Genomic DNA, 20,737 nt, shown 5'->3' on the forward strand with positions numbered 1-20,737 from the left:
ATATTTTTTCAGTCAGCAAAACAGTTCATTTTGATGAGTTACAAAAGCATGGAATATGAATGAAAAGGAATTATAAATTAATTCCTATAGAAAAATTAGATTTAAGATAGTGAACTAATTACTACTTTCAGATATATCACCAGCATTATGTCAAAGGCACTCTGAAGAGCTGGGAAAACTTGGGACTAATAAAAAATGTTTTATATAATTTTCTCTTCTGTCTTCATTTTAAAGTCTAAATTTTACCACTTTTTTTTGGCAAAATGCAAACATACTAGACAGACCACATCCAACCGAACTGTTAACGTTCATGTTAAATTTGCGTATAAAGATAAAGCAGCAAAGAAATAAATGTCTTATAAAATATCTGGCCTACCATCTATATGATACTATATGCCATCACTTCACCTCCTTTGGTTATTTAATGTTTGGATAAAGAGACCAATTTCTTATTTAGTCTTATAAAGAGTTTCACTAAGCTTGCCAAAAGATGGGGAGGGGGGAGACATTCCTTTGATCACAACAACTTTTAACATTTTGCATCCCTGTTATGATGAGTGCCCTTCCTACTCCCAAAAATGTGATGAAAACCTAAAAGGATTTTTACATACAATTCCTTTTTCTGAGATACTGATATTGTGGTATCTGTGCCTACATTTATTGGATAGGCAAGCTCCTCATTTCTGATGATCCGCATCTGTTTTGAATTTTTATCCGATGCAAATATCTTAATGGGCAATTCTCTGTAATTTACTCTGATCAGAATGGACATTGGTCCTACCTGAATGTCCTTTCTCTGTTGGCGGGACCAGCAGCCAGGCATGGGAGTGACTCGGTCTGTATCCAATGGGATCGAGTCTGCTAGTTGAAAAGCACCTCCTCCTCCTGGTGCCTTCCAGCTTTCGGACGAGGATGATGCGGCAGACCGACGCACTGAGCTGTAAAACAGGAACTGCAAGAATATGTTATTATGCCCTCCCCCCCGGCATATGACCATGAGAGCCCGAATGACCTCCATAGAATACAGGAACCGGGCGTTCAGGGAGGGGCTGGCTGCTGGTCCCGCCAACAGAGAAAGGACATTCAGGTAGGACCAATGTCCATTCTCCAGCAGGGCGGGACCAGCAGCCAGGCATGGGACATACCAAAGCAAGTCCTATCGGGAGGGATCCGCCCGGTCCGGGTTAGAACCCCCTTCTAGGACCCTTTGGAGAACCCTGCGGCCGAACGCTGCATCAGCAGATGCATAGGAATCGATCTTGTAATGGCGTATGAATGGATTCGGAGAAGACCATGTGGCTGCTTTGCAGATTTCTTCTAATGGAGCCTGAGTGGCCCACGCAGCTGAAGTAGCCGCGCTTCTAGTAGAATGCGAGTGATGCGACTTGGGAAAGGAATTCCCTGAATCTGATATGCTCTGGCAATGCATGCCTTAAGCCATCTACCGATGGTAGAGGAAGATACCTTAAGGCCGATGGTGGTTGGTTGAAAGGACACAAAGAGAGCCTCCGTCCTCCTGAGAGAGGCGGTACGCTTGATGTAAATACGGAGGGCTCTCCGGACATCTAGGGTATGCCAGGACCTTTCCAGCCGGTGTACCGGATCTGGAGAAAAGTCGGGAAGAATGAGCTCTTGTGATCTATGGAATAGTGAGTTAACTTTAGGCAGGAAGGTAGGATCTAGCCGGAGGACCACCCTATCTGAGTGAAAAACGCAGAGATCCGCCCTGGTGGAAAGGGCAGCAAGTTCAGAAATTCTGCGAGCTGAAGTGATGGCTACTAGAAAGGCCACCTTATATGTCAAATATTGCAGGCCACACTCCCGCAAAGGTTCAAAGGGGCCCTTGGTGAGGGATGTTAGAACCTTCGTGAGGTCCCAAGATGGATACCTGTGGACTACTGGAGGACAAAGGTTGGTTGCTCCCCTCAGGAATTGACGGATGAGGGGCCGGTGGGCTAGGGAGCGTTTAGCACCGCAAGTTAAAATAGAAGAGAGAGCAGCTACCTGTCGTCGAAGCGTGTTCGCTGCCAGACCTTGTTCCAATCCGTGTTGAAGGAAGATCAGGATAGTGATCGTAGAAGCGGTGGTAGGGTCTATGTTCTTGCTTGAACACCAGGTGTAGAAGGTGCGCCACGTCGAGCCGTAGATGCGAATGGTGGAACTACGACGAGACGCCTGGATGGTGTTGGCGACGTTGGCAGGTACATGTCTCTTCCTCAGGAGGCTCCGCTCAAGCGCCAGGCGGTCAGCTTGAACCACTGAGGGTCCGGATGAGTCAGCTGCCCTTGGCTGAGCGAGATCTTGGTCTGAGGAAGTTTCCACGGGGGAGCCACTGAGAGAGCCACCAGGTCCGCAAACCACGGGCGCCGAGGCCAGTGTGGAGCCAGCAAGATGAGTTCCGCCTGTTCCCTCAGCATCTTCCTGATAACCTTGGGTATTGTTGGAATGGGAGGGAAGGCATAAAGGAGGCCAGGGGGCCAAAGACTGCACAGGGCGTCTATGCCCTCCGCCCCCTGGACTGGGTACCTTGAGAAGAACCGATCCAGTTGACGATTGTCTCGAGTGGCAAAGAGGTCTACCAGCGGGTTCCCGAAGCGGAGTGTGATCTCGAGGAACATATCCGGATTCAGTCGCCACTCCCCCTGGTCGACTGAGACTCGGCTGAGCCAGTCGGCCTGTGTGTTTGCCACCCCTGATATATGAGAGGCCCGTATGGACCTCAGGTGAGCCTCCGCCCAGAGACCCAGTTGCACTGCCTCTTGCAAGAGAGGCTGAGAGTGGGTTCCCCCCAGGCGGTTCACATGAGCCTTTGCGGCCACATTGTCCGTTAATATTAGAATGTCTTGATTGAGAACAATGTCCTGGAACGATAGTAAGGCCAGATGAATGGCCCTGAGTTCTAACCAGTTTATGTTGTGGGTCAGGTCCCCTGGGGACCACTGACCCTGAGCCATGTTCGATCCCAGATGGGCGCCCCAGCCGTGAAGACTGGCATCTGTTGTCAAGATTAGGCGTTGGGGTTCCCTGAACTCTCTGCCCTTTGACAGGGCTGGGGAGATCCACCATAGAAGGGAGTGCCTGACTTGTTGTGGAAGTTGGACAAGTATTGGTGACGTAGCTGTGTGTGCCTTTTGATAGGGGAGTAGAAACCACTGCAGTGTCCTGCAGTGGAGACGAGCCCAAGGTACAATGCCGATGCAGGAGACCAGTTTCCCCAAGAGTTGGGAAAGGGTCTTTAAAGGAATAAGACGTCTCTTGGTTACCCCCCTGACTAGGTTCTGTAAATTGGTGAGACGCTCCTGTGACAGATAGACCCGGCCCTCGATCGTGTCTATGATGGCCCCTAAGTGTTGGATTCGATTCGTAGGATGTAAGTGACTTTTGGCCTTGTTGATCGAGAAGCCGTGGGCTTCTAGAACCTGAATGGTTGTGGACAAATCCGCTGCCGCCAGGGTCTCTGTTCGAGATTGGATAAGGAGATCGTCCAGATAAGCTTGGATTCTGATTGGAATAGCCCGGAGGCGCGCTGTGAGAGCGGCCATTAGCTTTGAGAAGACCCTGGGGGCCGAGGAGAGCCCGAATGGAAGGGCACAATATTGGTAATGGAGACCCCCGTGGCAGAAGCGGAGGAATCGTCTGTGAGCCGGAAGGATAGGGACATGTAAGTATGCCTCCGTCAGGTCTACTGACGTGAGGAAGTCCCCCTCCCTGATGCTCTCCAAGATGGACTGGAGTGACTGCATCTTGAACCGCCTGTAGACTATGTGGCGGTTCAGAGCCTTCAGGTCGAGGATTGCTCTCCATCCCCCCGAGGGTTTTGGGACTATGAACAGTTGGGAGTAAAATCCCTGACCGTGCTGGTCTCGTGGCACCGTTTGGATGGCCTGAATTGAGAGAAGATGTTTTATGGCCGATGCCACGAGCAGCCGTTTCGTTGGGTCGCAAGATAACGGGCACCTGACGAAATGACCCGGGGGGGGTGGAGAGGAATTCCAGGGAGAGACCGAACCTGATTGTCTCCCTGACCCAGGAGTCCGTGGTGGACTCCTCCCATTGGCTGGCGAAGAGTGCCAGTCTGCCCCCAATGGGAGGGACGGGCAAGCAGTCAACGTGAGCGTCTGAATGGACGACCTCTCACCCCCCGAAAGGGCCGCTTGAAGGAACCCCTCTGACCTTGACCTGCCTGTCTATCCTGCCTATCCTGTCTACCCTGTCTGGGGGAGAAGGGTCTTTGGGTTCTGGAGTTTCCAAAGTTAGAATCAGCCGCCCTGAAGGGACGAAAATATGGGGTTGGCCTGGAGTCTGAACGGCGGGACATGCTTGGAAGGATCTTGCGCTTGTCCTTGGTCTCTATAAGTAAAGGATCCAAGGCTGCTCCAAAGAGTGAGGTCCCCGAATAAGGGGCTGAGGCCAACCTCCATTTGTTTTTGGCGTCGGCTTGCCAACGCCTGAGCCAGAGAAGGCGGCGTGAGGATACTGTGGAACCAATCGATTTGGCAGCAAATCGAGAAGCATTTAGGGTGGCATCGGCTGAGTATTCGATGGCAGCTATAATCTTGTTTAAGTCCTGATGTGACCGGGAGTCAGTGACTGGTAAACGGTCACGCAACTGTTTTAACCATAAAAGGGCCGCCCTATTAAAGAAAGAGGCCGAGGAAGAGGCCCTAACGGCCCAGGCAGCCGCCTGATGACTTTTAATCAGTGTTTGTTCGGCACGTTTATCTTCCGGGCGAAGGGTTTCCTCTGGAGGTCCTGTGACCACAGATGGTCCTGCTAATGCAACTACTGGGGCATCAACTGTGGGGATTTGCAGTAATTTAAGGAAGTTAGGTTCCAAATTGTACAAGCGACGGTCCAAGGCATTAGGATTAGGACCAGTTATAGGAGTATTCCATTGCCTATCGACTACTTCCACAAAGAGTTTGGGGGCAGGCACCTCTTCTGACTCGACCACCGGAACTGAAAACAAGTCCATAGGTGGATCAGTGGTCTCCGAGGTGGGAATTGGGGCCGGTCGGGTCACTCCCAGCCGGGTAGTGACCTTGGCTTTGTGTAACAAAGACCGAAATAGTTGTGGGTTGAAGAGACCCACAAAGGAGGGTTGGTCTGGGACCAAATCCTCATCCTCAGAGAGGTTCTCATCCCTAAGGTCCCCTTCATCCCCCAGTGAGGCCCGAGATGGAGAATGAGCCTGGAAATCTTCAGCTTGAGGTGTGGAGTAGTCCTGCACCAAATCGTGACTAGTTTGGGATGCTACATATTCTGAAACCCATGAATGGGTTCTTGCCTGCCTGGAAGCAGTAATACCCCTCTGAACAGCAGCTGCAATCATTTCTGCCATAACTGCAGGGTCATTAGCCGCTGGGGCAGCTGCCTGGTGACTCACAGGCCCCATCGGAATAGTGGCACTAGAAGGAACCTCTGCTGACTCAAGTACTGGCGGGGCTGCAGGTAAAACCTCCATTTCAGATACAGAAATAGGACAGAATAAATCAGAAGTGGGCAGAGGTTGGGATGAGTCTACAGATATATCAGGAGATAAAGTTAATGGAGCCCCAGGAGACTGCACAGGAGGCTGTTCCTGTATAGTATCAGCAGATTCCCTCACTGCCCTAGCAATGGCCCGATCCATAGCCTTCTGGCGTTGTAGGGCCTTCTTTTCAGAAGTCTTAGAAATAGCCTTTTGGGGCTTGGAAATGGAGGATTGAAGTGTCTCTGACCTTGTGGGTGCATGAGAGCTCGAAGCACTAGGCCCTGGGATTGGGCTGGTCTGATGTTGCTTCCTTTTACTAGGCCGGACTGGAGGAACGGCGGCCATCTTGAAAGGCCTAACCGATAGTTAGGCCTCAAACCCCACGTGGACAAGGCCTGGATGCGAAGCCTATGAGCCTTTAGAGGCCCAAGCCAAGGCCTATTACAAAAATGACCTAGGACAAATTATAAATTAATTACCATTTAAATAAAAATACAGTGGGGAAATTTTTCCATTCTCTAGGGCCTACTAGGTATTTTGCCACGTGGCTAGTAAAAACCGGAGGTGGCTAAGAAGGTAATCATACTCACAGACTGAAGGCCTCAGTGGGTAGCCGGAGAGCCAGTCGAAGATCGATGCAGAGGCTCTGCTGAGTCACCGAGCGATCGGGAATGAAGCCCGGGAGCGCCCACGAAGATCCGGTGACTGGAAAATAGGCCCATCAATGGCCTGATTAAAGACGCCCCAGAGCTCAGGCAGGGGCAGGCTGGCCGGCCTAGACCCTTTTATGGGTAGGCCGGGGCGATCGGGAAGCACCCGGGAGCGCCCAAACTTAATTTTAATTAAAGCCGCCACGCGGCTGTGTTTTAAATTCGGCAGCCGCCGAATTTGCCAGCCACGGGGAGGCGTAAATGAGACCTATCAGCCTCCCCGTTCTTCCAGCAGCTTCTTATGCTGTCCCCAGCGGTATCGGGCTGAATCGCCCTTTCTCGCTGGGGAGGGGGAGAGCTCACCTACAATGGGAGCCTCAACCCCTATACCAGCAGCTGGGAAGGAATAAATAGGGCTGAATCGCCCTCCTAATTACTTAAGAAATGCTTACTTTCCGATGAACTCAAAGGGAAGCAGCTCCGAAGTGCGTCTGTTCCCAATCAGATCGAGTCTGAAAGCTGGAAGGCACCAGGAGGAGGAGGTGCTTTTCAACTAGCAGACTCGATCCCATTGGATACAGACCGAGTCACTCCCATGCCTGGCTGCTGGTCCTGCCCTGCTGGAGAACTGAATCTTACAAACAGATAAACTTATCTTGGTCTTAGGAAAAGGGAAAACAATTTTTGTTGAAAATATAGGACTTAGCTAATATTTTTAAGAATTTTTAAAACATAACTGGAAATGTTACTATTTTGAAGAGGAATAACTTGGTAAAGTATTTTGTCACTGGAAAGGGAATCAGAAACAGAAAGGAAAGATTAGCCTATAAATCAAAATCCTACCACCACAATACTGTGATCATGTGAAAATGGTACTGCAGTATTGTAATAATATCAGGAAAAAGAAAAATGACTCATATTTTAAACAAATGTGTAAAATCTGGAAAAAAATTATATTTCAACTTCTGGGCGACAAGACCTCACGAGATTAATGAAGGTCTCAAAAGGCCTCATGAGATTAAATGAAGTTATATTTAGCATATCCAGGATCAAACTTTATTAAAAACAAACACAGATTCTTGCTACTTGATGACACATTTTCATGCTATGTATTTTCATTACACTGATTACTCCTGGTACTACATTATTTATTTATGGAATTTGTCCTGTTTAAAATAAATCTGCAGTATGGCTTTCAACATTCAAATAATAAATTAAAATGACACTTTAAAAAAAATATCAATTTGCTTGTTTTTAAGATTTATAAGGCCGCCCAACTCAAACAACATAATTCTGGGTGGCGTACATCATAAAAACAAACAATAATTTTTTTAAAATGTAACAATAAACAACATATAAATATAAAATACAAAATGGCAACCACATACAAAAGGACCCCAGAGAGATTCCCTGCTCACTAATGTTTACATACAGCTAATCTTGCTGCTGTTAGAATATGTAACATTAGGGAAATTGTGCTCTTGTTGTATTTGCCCTCTATAATACCCAGTAGAAAGAATTCCAGTTCTGCTTCTGTATTTTGCATTAGTATCTCCTCTATCCATTGTCTTATCTGGTGCCAAAATTTTGCGGCTTTTGGGCATTCCCACCACATGTGATAAAAGGTCCCTGGCACTGTCTCCCACTTCCAACACATTGACGAATGTTTTTTGCTTATTTTTGCTAATCTTGTGGGTGGGAGATGCCACCTATAAAACATCTTGTATAAATTTTCTTTGTATGTAGTAGCTAAGGTAATTTTTATGTTTCTTTCATGAAGATCCTGCCACTTGTCTAGATCGATACTACAGCCAAAATATTTGCTCCAAATTAACATAGTTTCTTTTACCTGTTCTTCTAACATATCTTGTTCCAATAGATGATATATTTTCCTTATTGCCTTCTCCTCTGTTCTTAATAAAATTTTATATAATTCTGTTAACTCTGTTTTTATGCCCCAATCTTTGTTATCCCTCATATATTTTGATAGTACTTGGAGATATGCCCACCATTCAAGTTCAATTCCTTCCTCTTTTAAATTTTTCTTGGGTTTCAACTCTCCCCTCTCATTTAACAAATCTTTATACGTAATAACTCTTCCTGACTTGATGAAATTTGGGTGCGTAAACATCTCCAATGTCGATATCCAATTCAGAACTTCCATAAAAGTACACTGCTTAATTTTGATCCAAATATCCAAGAGTGCCCGCTGGTGAAGTGCTTCTGGAAGTACTTGTGAACTTTGTATTTCTCTTCCCAGAGAATAGCATGCCATCCAATCTGCATATCGCGGCCTTCCACCACTAACAACATCCTAACTTTGTTTTTTGTTTGAAGACATTTCGCTTCTCATTCAAGAAGCTTCTTCAGCTCTGACAGGATAGTGGGGACAGGATAGTGGGCAAGCACCTTTGGGACAACCAAGACCTGGATGACTGAGAATCTCTACAGACTTTTAGAAATAGTGAAACATAGAAAATTTATCATAGCCATTCCGAAATGGGATTGTCAGTCACTTGAAGTAGAATGAATGTTGGACTTACCTGAATGTTCTTTCTATATGTGCTACAGAAGAGTCCAAGCATGGGTTTAACTCCGTCTGCTTGACCAGAGACTGAGTTGTAATTTGTTGGACTATGCCTCTTCCTCCCGGCCAAGCCTGAGTTTTTTTAATGAAGACCTGGATCTGGGGAAATCCAGGTCTTCATTAAAAAACTTTGGAGCAAATTCGATGATATCAGCCACTCCTGGACCCCAGACCGTTCTCAGTACCAAGGTGGGATTGGACTTTCTTGCAGCGCACATAAAAAGAATGTTCAGGTAAGTCCAACATTCATTCTCCTATGCACTGCTTGGAGGGTCCAAGCATGGGATATACTCAAGCTAATCCGATGTGGGGCGGGAAACTGATTGGTCCAGGGTCCCCTCAGCTGGCAGAACCTGCTGTAACACACGCCATCCAAACGCTGCCTCAGCCAAGGCAAACATATCTAAACTATAATTCAGTACAAATAGCGAAGGGGTAGCCCAGGTAGCTACCCTGCAAATCTCCTGGATTGAGGCTTTCGTAGCCCAAGCTGCCGTAGTGGCTGCGCTTTGAGTCGAATGTGCCGTAATACAGCCTGGGATAAACCTGGCCTGGTGTTCATAGGCCAAGGCGATACATGCTTTCAGCCAGCACCCAATGGTAGATGGTGAAATTTTCTTGCCCATAGACCTGGGTTGAAAGGAAACAAACAGTGATTCTGACCATCGGAATGCGGATGTCCAAGGTATGCCAGCGACATTCACGCAGGTGTCTTGGGCTTAGGGCAAAAGTCTGGTAGGATAACTTCTTGTGTCCTGTGGAACCAGGTATTAACATTTGGTACAAATGTGGGATCTAGTCTGAGAATGACTCTATTTGGATACTGTTACCATATGCCTCCCACCGACCCGTACGCTCTCACAGAGAGGGACTTCTCAGGGTGCCGTCCGCCAAGCAATGTCGGCTGGCGGCCCCCAGGGGAAGGTCCTTCTCTGTGGGGGCTCCCACACTCTGGAACGAACTTCCCCCGGGTTTACGCCAAATACCTGACCTTCGGACCTTTCGCCGCGAACTGAAGACGCATCTTTTTATTCGCGCGGGGCTGGCTTAAATTTTATGGATTTTATAGTTTTTATTATTAATTTTAAACGGGGTTTTAATTTCTATATATTTTAAATTTTTTAGGCAAATTATAATAAGTTTTTTAATCTCGCATTTTATAAAATATTGTCTTATCTGTTTTTTATTTGCCTGTACACCGCCCTGAGTCCTTCGGGAGAAGGGCGGTATAAAAATCAAATAAATGAAATGAAATAAATGAATGGATGAAAAATACATAGGTCATGTCTTACTGACAATGCCGCCAGCTCCGAGATCCTGCAGGCAGAAGTGATCACCACCAAAAAGGCAATTTTGAAAGTCAAGAGTCTGAGGCTGGCAGATTCCAAGGGCTCAAACAGAGGAGCCATTAGAGTCTGTAAGACGAATGACAGGTCCCAAGTTGGGTAACAATGTACCGTAGGTGGTAAAAGGTTAGATACCCCTTTTAAGAAACTACAGACCCTGGGGTGCTATGAAAGGGTAACAGTCCCTTCTGAGAAGACTGTGACCAAGGCCGCCACCTGCCTTCAAAGTGTATTTGTGGATAAGCCCTTATCTAGTCCCACCTGTAAGAAGTCCAACACTTTTGGGACAGTCGCAGAAGTGGAGACTAGCTTTTCTTTGTCACACCAGCGACATAAGGATGCCCATGATGCCTTGGAAATTCTGTTTGTTGACACCCGGCGAGAGGCCAAAATGGTCTTAATCACTTTAGCAGAAAAGTGTCCCTTCCTGAGGATCTCCCTTCCAAGTATCAAACGGCCAATTGGAGCCACTGAGGATATGAGTGCTCCACTGAACCCTAGCTGAGGGAGATCCGGTGCGGTGGTATTCTCCAAGGATGAGATATGGATAGCATCACTAGGTCCATGAACCACAGCCTTTGTGGCCAATGGGGAGCCACCAGTAACACATCTGCCTCCTTGTACAACATCTTCCTGATGACTCTTGGTAGGAGAGGGGCCGGAGGGAAGGCCTGGAAACCACGGGTATCTGAGGGCATTTGTGCCCTCAGACCCTTTCATCCGTAACCTGGAGAAAAATTGCAGTAGTTGAGTGTTCAACAGACTGGCAAATAGATCCATGGTCGGCTGCTCGAATTTCTCTATTATCTGATGAAATATGTCTGGGTGGAGACGCCATCTGGACTGGTCGATGTTGAACTGCTGAAGCAGTCCGCTTGGGTGTTGGAGATACCTGCAATGTGTTCCGCTCTCAGTGAGAAGAGGTGACTTTCTACCCAAAGGCATAAGCTCCGAGCCTCCCGCATCAGTGGCCTGGAGTGGGTGCCTCCATCTGTTCCCATGTACTTTGGCTATCACATTGTCAGTCAACAATAGCACACTTCACCCAACAAGACATATTGAAAACGGTGTAACGCCAGATGCGCCGCTTGCAGTTCTAACCAGTTGATGTCATGTAGGAGGTCCTCCCAAGACCACCGACCTTGGGTCCCTCGGGATTCCAGATGGGCTCCCCAACTGACTAGGCTGGCATCCAAGGTGAGGACCAGCCGGTTGGGCTCCTTGAACAAACAGCCCTTCTCCACTGCTGCCGACATCCACCAGTCCAAGGAATGGAGCACCCTCCAAGGTACTCAAATTCTGGATGCTGAATTCCTGATTTCTGATTTCTGACTGGGCAGAAGGAGCCATTGTAAGGCCCATGTATGAAACCGGGCCCAGGGGACTATTGCCAGACAAGAGATCACATTTCCCAACAGTTGGGAAAGCAGCAGCAATGGAACTAGTCTCAAAGATTTGACCTGTGACACCAGGGCGCGTATACTAGATTGGTGCTACTGGGACAGGAAAACCTGAGATGTCAGTGTACTGATGACCTAAGTGCATGATGGTGGTGGAGGGTGACAAATGGCTTTTCACCCAGTTCATGGACAGCTTGCGGTCCTGGCGAGTTTGGACCGTGACTTGGAGATCCTGTTGTGCCTAAAGCCATGATGACAACTGGGTTAATATGTCATTTAAATAATGTTGTAGCCTTATGGGCCTTCCCCTTAGATGGGCTGCTAAGACACCCAGAAATTTGGTAAAGGTTCGATGCGCTGATGAAAGACCAAAGAGTAGAGTCCTGTATTGCCAATGGTGGCCTGCATAGGTGAATCTAAGGAACCTTCTGTGAGATGGTCTGATAGGGACATGGAGGTATGCCTCAAGATCTATAGATGTTAAAAGATCCCCGTCTGATTCCAGCCAAAATAGTGGACAGGGATTGCATTTTGAACTTCTTGTACTTTATATGAACACTGAGTTCTTTCAAATTCAAAATGGCTCTTTGACACTCCCCCCAAACTTTGGGGGACCAGAAAAAGGATTGAATAAAAACCTTTTACTCTCACTGAGTCATATAAGACATTCTACTTCAAGGGCTAGTCATTACAGACTTGTGTGTTGTTACCTTTTTCTTTTTCTCCCTTTTTCAATGTGGTCAAAGAAGCTTTGCAGCCTACTTATTGAAACGGCTTCCAAAATAACAAAACAGAAATAGTAAGATTAAATATTCCATTCTCTATCCATATTTTGAATTCACACAAATTATATAATCCTTTAAACTATTGAGGGGTGGGTTGATAATGGAGCAGCTGCTGCTCGTGAACAAACGGCAGGAATACTTCTTGTGCATCTGGTATACACATGTTTTTTAATAGTGCTCTGTGTCTGTAATTAACTGTTATGTTTATTTTATTGTATTTTTTGCAAGTCTTTTTAGTATTTTATGAATATAATCTGTACATATAATCAAATGTGTGAAGACAAGCTCAGTTGAAGTGAACCAATTTTTCGGTCTAAATTGGCCCATATATTAAAGGAAAGCAAGAGGTCTCTTTAGTTAAGGTGAACTGTAAAACAATTCTCCTATTATATTTGTCAATCTGCTAACACTTATACAAATGTCCCTGAGTTATTGCTGTTATTCAGGAATTCTGCAGTTGTTCCAGATGTCAAACCTGTGCAATAATAATAGTTACAGGCAAAGTTAAAAACTCCTGACAATTGATAAATTGACCTTTTCATTCATATTTTACTTATTTATTGATTGATTCATCATATTTATATAGCCATCCATTTCACAATCAAATGATTCTTTTTAGGCATATTTCTGTCAAATGTTAAGGAAAGCTACTGATGTACAGGTAGTTCTCAACTTACAACAGTTCATTTAGTAACCATTCAAAGTTACAATGGAACTGAAAAAAGTGACTTATGATTGTTTCTCACATTTATGACCATTGCAGCATTCCCATGGTCATATGATCAAAATTCAGACACTTGGTAACTGACTCATATTTATGAGGGTTGCAGTGTCTTGAGGTCCTGTGATCACCTTTTGCAACCTTCTAACAAGCAAATCAAATTCACTTAACAACTGTGTATTACTAAGTTAACAACTACATTGTTTCACTTATCAACTGTGGCAACAAAAGTCATAAAATGAGGCAAAATTCACTTAACAACTATCTCACTTAGCAACAGAATTTTGGGGCTCAATTGTGGTCATACATCGACTACTGTATGTAACAGTAATTAATTCTGCTTCGATGATTTGAAAAAGTTCTTAATGACAAATTAAAAGTTATAAGGATCATCCTTTTATCTGTTCAGAAGGTAGGATTTTCCTAGCACTCCCAGGCTTTGGGATTCATTAGTGAGTGAGAAAGATTTGTATCATTGCACATACCACTTCCCTTTTCAATCATCAGGGCTAGTTGTGAACACCTCTATCTATTGAAATGTCTGCCAAATCTTGGGCTAAACTAGAGAATGACCATAAATTTTATTTATTTTAGCAGTTAAAACATTGTAGTTCTAAATAATATAGAACAGGCGTGTCAAACTCAAGGCCGGCGGAATGCATCCAAGCTTAGATCTGGCCTGCAGGGCCAGCCTGCAAATAGCAAAGGAACGGTCCACTATGTCTCTGCTAGCAAAAACAAGGTGCAGGGTGTGCCCCCCACTTACCCTGTTTTGCCTGACAGAATGCTATAGGAGGCCTTCCAGGCCAAAACCAGGGCACGAGGGGGTCACTTGCAGCCCCCCCCCTGCCCCATTTTGCCGGCAGGATGCTGCAGGAGGTGTCTGTCCTGTCTCCTCCCCCACACCAGGCAGCCAGCAAAGGGCAACTACAATGCTGATCTGGTCCTCAAAGAAATCCAGTTTGACACCCTGCTGTAGAACAATGTAGCTAAAAATGAAGATAAAGACTGTATATTAGATCAGCTGTCTTGGAATCATGTGAAAATTGAGATCCCTAGGAACATTACCCTCCCCACTTCTCTTATAACATAAAATTTCTATTGTCCAATTATTTTTTTCTTTATAGACAGAATTGTATTGAACTATTAATGTACAGAACTGATGTATCATCAAACCCAATGTACACTTTGATTTGCTTGATTTCATCTATAAGTCTCACACACAGAATTTATCTTGAGCTATAAAAGAATATAAGACAGAGTACTGTCAAAGCCAAACTTGATGGCATGAATGATGAGATTACTCTAAATGGAAAATCTTTTGTAAAACTCCTTAGTGTTTTATAGTCAATTTATAGAATTCAGTTTTTTCTTGCTAGTCCATATTCTCAATCTTGAGTTTATTTCCACATTGTAAATATTCATAGATGTCTGGCTATATTAAATATCAGATTACATTGCAGAGGATAAAAGATTGTTTTAAAAAGTAAGAAACTTGCAAAGATACATCTGGTTCCAAAGAACAAAGCTGATTGACTTGAATCAATTCATCCACACATAACATTTTTAAGCACTCAATGTAGCAAATGTCATTGAAACAATTGAGTCTGGAATGGTGCAGGAACGGGCAAATTCTCCTAACCGCCAAAACTGCACTTTCAGAACTATTAATGTTACTTTAACAGATCATCACTTTACCCAAAAAGAAAAGAGAGGGAGAGATGACAAAATCCACTGCTCAGCAGCATGTTTTGATTTTTCTTAAATTTCATTTCATAGTCATTATATAAAAATCATTCACAGGTGTTTCACAGTGGATGTGAATATGCACCGTGTTCACTAGTAAGTCTCACTGAGTCAGATGAATGTAATCTCTGCATTTCAAGAATTGAACAGTCTTAAAAAACTTGTCACTTCTACTTTTAAAAAAATGCACTCGTTTTCCCATTTCCTCAAAAAGCCCACATATAGAGTTAATTTCATATTTTATTTACTGGAAACAGTCTCAAACAGGAGTCAAACTCAACCACAAGACATTTTTTACACTGAAATATCAAATATGAAAATATTTTCCGGGACTTGTAAAGAAAATTAAGTTCAGCCGATCATTAAGAACGCAGAACTCACTGTAAATATATGTGATCTGCCTATACTGAATTCTACAAATGGGTGTATCATTAAAAAAATACTTAAGAGCCTTAGACCAAGCTCACCAATGCAATTAAACCATAATGCTTGACTACAAGATGATTCAATTAGTTGCAGAGAAATCAATGGAATTCTAACATAAATGGTTTAGGAAATCAGGTAGTTAGCTGGGCAGCAGCATTCAAAAGCAGTGATTGTGAAGCGCAAATTTTCAAAGCCTTACCACAAATTATACCAGATAAACGCCCTGAACCATTGGGGAATCCGGTTTCAAATTTACATTTAAATTTTGGTTTTGAAATGTTAGAAAATTATACTTTTGAATTGGATGGCATGGGCCCTGATATCTTTGATACTTCAAAATTTTATATTAAATCCACTTAACTGAAAACAAGTTTAAATTCTATAAAAGAAAAAAAGTTAACCACTTCCTGTACATCTTAGACTATATAACACTTCATAAAATCCCATTGGCTATCTCTAGAAATGATTATTTAACACCCGACAGAGTTGCACACATATAATTGCATACACATACATATATAATATGATTATGCACACACATGCACACACGTAAATTATGTTTTAAGCAACCTTATGGCATGAATAAAAAATTATAAAAAGTTTAAAATTAGATTGTTTATCATTATGGGCAGAAAATAAATTTAATGAATAAATGAAAATAATACTTTCATATGGAGTATAAATGTTCAACAGAACTAAAGAAGCTTCTTGGATAAAAAGTGAAACGACTTCAAGGAAAAACAAAGTCCAGTTGCCTTTTGAAAAACCACATTTGGGACAACCATGAATTAGATGACTGAGAATCTCCACAGACAAATGTTCAAATATTTTCAGAGTAATTTTGCTAGAGAAATGGAACATTTTAAATTGTATATACTATTTTTATGTTTCAATATTTTATTTCTACACCACTCAGAGTCCCTCTATGAGGGGGATGGGCAGTTTTAAAATGTGATACAAATATCTTTTAGCCTTTAAATAAATTAAAGCTTCTCCAGTTCGTGGGTCTATGAAGAGAACTTTCACTTTTCTATTACTCTGGTTCTAAACAACAAAAATCAGACATGTTTAACTTCTATTTCCAAAATATTTGGTAATGGTCAATCAGATCTGTGAGCTAATTTTCATAGCCTGTCTACATGAAGTATAAGTACTTGCAAATAATTATCTGCAAAAGCCTGAATGATAGACAAAGTTAAAACACTTTAGAGCTTTTCTTAAATTGTTTCCATCAGGCTGCCGCTGCTGCAGCAGATGTTGGCTGTTAAACTGCACAGACGACATAGTTCATGACTTTTCTGAGACGGCTGTGTGCCACATCTGTACTTGATGAAAAGAGTACAGAAGAGTGGCAGACAGAGAAAGTGTTAGAAAGGCAGACGCAGCTTGGGCCAAATGAATTGTCTTCAACACCGGGGGAACTAAAAATAGATGTGCAACTCACACTTTGGCAATCTCTTTGCCCAGTCTTATCGTGGACTCAGCCTATCATTTTATCATCTTATCGTGGACTCAGCCTATCAAAGAAACTTCCTGCCTGCACAAACTTCAGCTGAGAGAAAAGAAGTCTCTCCAAGAAGCAAAGAGTTCACACCAAGGCGACTGCCTGGAGCATCATTTGCCAAAGCATCTCCTTTTGATTTTCATTAACTGGGCTGCTATCCAGGTTCATCTGGGCCCCAAAGGAAGGCAACACTTATGTTTAGACCGCACAACAATGACATAACATTAACAGATTTACATATGCAAAAACTGTGAAGCAATAGGCAATCCTCCTCCGCTGACCCCACAGCTTGTTCTGGCTGCTGAATTACAGTATTCCCTTCTTAGGCCCTGTAACCAAGTGGGCGTCATGCGACTACCATCTGGATACCACTTTACTTAAAACTGGCATCCTTTCCGTAAGAGGCAAGCTGGCAGCAAGAACGAAAGGAATAAACTGCATCATTTAGTTAACATCCACTTGCTTTGCGGCTGTTAAAAATCCATGACTGAATAATAATTTGATTAATCCTTTAGCCAATATTGTCAGCCAAACTATAACGCATGCTGCAGGAATGTCATCTTGCAACACTTTTGTTAGAATTAAGCAAGACATAAAAAAAATAATTAAACCAGAATGCAATGTGTGCTAGAGGGAGGAAAAGGAAAGATTAGGACAATGTAGGTCTAAAAATAAATCAATCATATTCACAACAGGTAAAGAATTTGGAGCATTCTTTAAATCAGAATTTAAACTTGTGGACTTCAACTTCCATAATTCTCTGACTTGAGAATTCTCGGAGTTGAAGTCTACAAGTCTTAAAGCTGCCAGGTTTGGGGACCCCTGCTTTAAATTATTATTAACCAAGCAATCCAGCTAAATATTAGCTAAATAGCTCAAGCACTAGCTACCTGTAGTGAAGGGAGAAAATGGGGTTTGTTTGAAAGAAAGCTTGTTAAGGGTTGAACATAATTCAACTTCCTGCCAATCATCTGTCCGTCTCATGTAACATCTTAATACTCACATACTTAACATTTCCTCCTATCTTAATACAGCTACATTCATGCAAATCTATATGAAAAAAGGAGCTGAAATCCCAGAAATAAAGCTTAAGTTTATGCTTTTATAAAGAGCAAAGCCTTCTGAAGCAACTTTCTCTTGGGATTTAGGGTTGTTGTGTTGTTGTTTTTTGCAAATTAAGCAATCAATAGTAATCAATTGTTTCCCTGAAGCATCTGAGAATGATAGAAAGCAGATACAAGACATATCTCAACAATAACCCTCTTTGAAAACTAAGCAAATACCTTGCTTGGTATTAAGATTCTATTACATTGCAAAGATAACAAGTATTTGCATTGCAAAATACAAAATACAGTCATAAACAGCCATTTCAACACGATTAATAGCCAAGAAAAACAAAAACTGCTGAGCAGAGGTCAGCTTCTTACTCACTGCTTTTTGAAAATGTTGGAAAAAGGATTCTGAAGTGGAGAAATAATTTAAGATAAAAGATAGTAAGTGAGGAAATTGGAGTTCATTAGTATCACTCTCCCAGAACTGACAAATGTATAACAGCATCTGAGATCTTTATGATGCATTTAGCCCATCTTTCAAACATGCTGTGGCAGCCATGAGCTTGCACTCTGCACCCTGGGTTAACTAATACAAAATCATATAATGGGAGTAAAAGGGTAAGAGGTGAAAAAATGATATTTTCTCCATGTTCCCCTTTTTCTCAAGTGCACACTTTCAAAATCTAAATTTGTACAGCAACAATTCACCATTGTCTTTATAAAGCTAATAATAATGATAAATTAGAGTGAAGTATTCTTTTAACATTTTCTTCCCTGTGAAATGCATTTGTAAGCTTCTTTTGAAGAAAGGTACAAAATTGTGATAGATATCTGTTATGAATAACTACATTTTTAAGAAATATATTTTAGAACTTGCAATCGTGCAAAAATAACGATCAATTTATTACAAAATAATTTCATTAGGAGGTAGGGCTTAATAATAGCTTTGGGGGAGTTTTAGCGAAGAGGATAAAGAATGTATGATAGATACAAAATTGCATAAAATGGTGTGAGAACCTAGTTTAACAGGAGTTTTTTCATTTCCTCTCTGAAGATTAGACTCCATTTATTAAAGCTAAATATGATAAAACCAAGATTGCTAAAAATTTGTCAGTAACATAATATGTAGGTTAAACTGTAGAATCCCCTGCCATCTTTTATTTATAAAATTTTAAAAACAAAGGATAGGTACCAGGGATGGCTAAATGTGGGCATGCAAGGAAAGTTTTCTCTGGATAACAAATCTGCAATGTCAACTCTCCTGCAGGTGTGGCCATTTAATTTTTCCAAGGAGCCACATGAGAAACTGGGACTACTGTAGAGGGCCAAACCAATAAGCCGAACTTAATTATTCTGCTGGCATCCACGTGTTGAGGGAAGATAGTGTGTGGAACCTTGCGTCACCTCAGCCCTGCTACTGCTCTTCTGTACACGTACAAGCAGAAAAGCTCTTTCTCTCACTAACTGATAAAGAAGCAGACTTGGCTTCTTCTCCCACCCCTGCAGTGCGCTAATTTACATTTTATTTTCTAATTTACAATTGACGTTACATGGGCTGGACAGGGATAGCCAAAGGGCCGGATATGGTTGGGGGCCATAAAATGCCTACAAGTGCTCTGTTTTATCAAGTTCAATTTGAATTGATATAACATGCAACAGGTGCTGCCTGTGATTGGAGATTGGCATGCCAAAGTTGGAAACATTAAAGAGGAAAACAAGAGTTGGATGGTATGACTTAGGAAGCCAAAATGAAACAGGAGAGCAACTTATCAAGTTCCGCCACACCAATTATTTTCCCATAGCTAACACTGACTTCAAACAACCAAATCAATACCTCAATACATGTACATTTCCAGATGGAGTACACAGAAATCATATTGACTATATTACTGCCATACCTCATTGGCAGAGATCAGAGGAATTATAGAACGAATTAAAGAAGTTCACAAAAAGTTAGAGAGAGCAATAAGAAGAGACATAGTGTTATACTGTCTGCAAAGATACTGCAAATGAAAATAGGCATGAAAAAAACATTTCAAAGGATCTCTGAAATAAAAATGAGGTTTTATTGAATGAATAATTGGGGAAATAGATTGTCTTTAGTCCCTACCAGTGATAAGTTGAGGACTACTTGTAATAGAAAAGCATCAAAATTACAAGAAGGGAAAAAAAGGATCCCATACAGAGAGAATACAAATAACAAAAAAAACGAATTACACCAGAAATTTTACAAAGAATGTTTGAAGAATTTGGGAAGAATGTTGAAGTATCAGTAACTACATCAATGACTGCATCAGTGTCTTAGCAGAATGAATCTTTAAGAGACAACAATTCATATAGCATATAAACCAGGGGTGGTATTCACTTACCTTTGCTACCGGTTCGCAGATGTGTGTGTGCCTTCTCCACGCATGTGCAGAACCGTCTCTGCATGCACAGAAGGTCAAAAACAGGACGTGATGACGTCCAGGCGGGTGGGTGGGTGGGTGAACCAGCTAAATCTCACCACTGATATAAACTGAGAAAAAGTTTTGGAAAGGAAAAATATGCCTGAAAGCTGAAAAGGTGTGCTTATATCATTAATTCACAAAGAAGATCAGGATCTTTAGCCAAAAATTCTTGACTAATATCATTACTGAACATTGTTTCCTACGACTTCAGACAAAAGGATGAAACCTGCAAGACTTTATTCATGAGGACCAACATGACTTTTTACCTAAAAGCCAGTTAAAATATATTAAAAAGATTTCTAAGGTATTTCTTAGAAAAATAATTCTTAGGAAAAACAAGCCACACTGATCTTTTTGTATGCAAAGAATGCTTTTGATAATTTGAATTGGAGGGTTAAATATAAAATTCTTCAAAATGCGAAGACAAAAGGAGAACTAGGATTGCCAGATTTCAGATTGTATTTTGCAACTTATGTTTGGGTTAGAAGAAACAGTAGATGTTGCTGAAAAATAAGAGAATGTTAGTTGGTTAAGTATCATGGCTACTATATGTATTTATTTTTTGGATATTTTTATTATTTTATTTTTAATTATTTT

The 20,737-nt window shown here is 42.5% G+C and overlaps 2 protein-coding genes across 14 annotated transcripts in view; both read right to left on the reverse strand.

The window, feature by feature from the left end:
- The window catches only part of FOXP1 (forkhead box P1), a 755,498-nt gene that overhangs the window by 685,588 nt on the left and 49,173 nt on the right, over positions 1-20,737 (reverse strand). The window lies entirely within an intron of this gene.
- LOC131191056 (uncharacterized) lies at positions 720-3,807 on the reverse strand. The gene is made up of 2 exons (XM_058168801.1): positions 2,005-3,807; positions 720-938 (listed from the first exon to the last, which is right to left on the reverse strand). Exons 1-2 carry the CDS (start codon positions 3,802-3,804, stop codon positions 729-731), a joined length of 2,010 nt encoding a protein of 669 aa, XP_058024784.1. The 5' UTR covers positions 3,805-3,807; the 3' UTR covers positions 720-728.

Source organism: Ahaetulla prasina, chromosome 2, assembly GCF_028640845.1.
Source record: "Ahaetulla prasina isolate Xishuangbanna chromosome 2, ASM2864084v1, whole genome shotgun sequence".
NCBI lineage: Eukaryota > Metazoa > Chordata > Lepidosauria > Squamata > Colubridae > Ahaetulla > Ahaetulla prasina.

What these genes read in the sequence shown, in the direction of transcription:
- LOC131191056 (XM_058168801.1), bottom strand. Translation starts at nt 3,804, where the DNA reads ATGGAGAGCAATCCTCGACCTGAAGGCTCTGAACCGCCACATAGTCTA. An exon ending in CGAACACGCTTCGACGACAG is followed by an intron (nt 939 to 2,004) that starts GTAGCTGCTCTC and finishes CCTGTTTTACAG; the next exon opens with CTCAGTGCGTCGGTCTGCCG.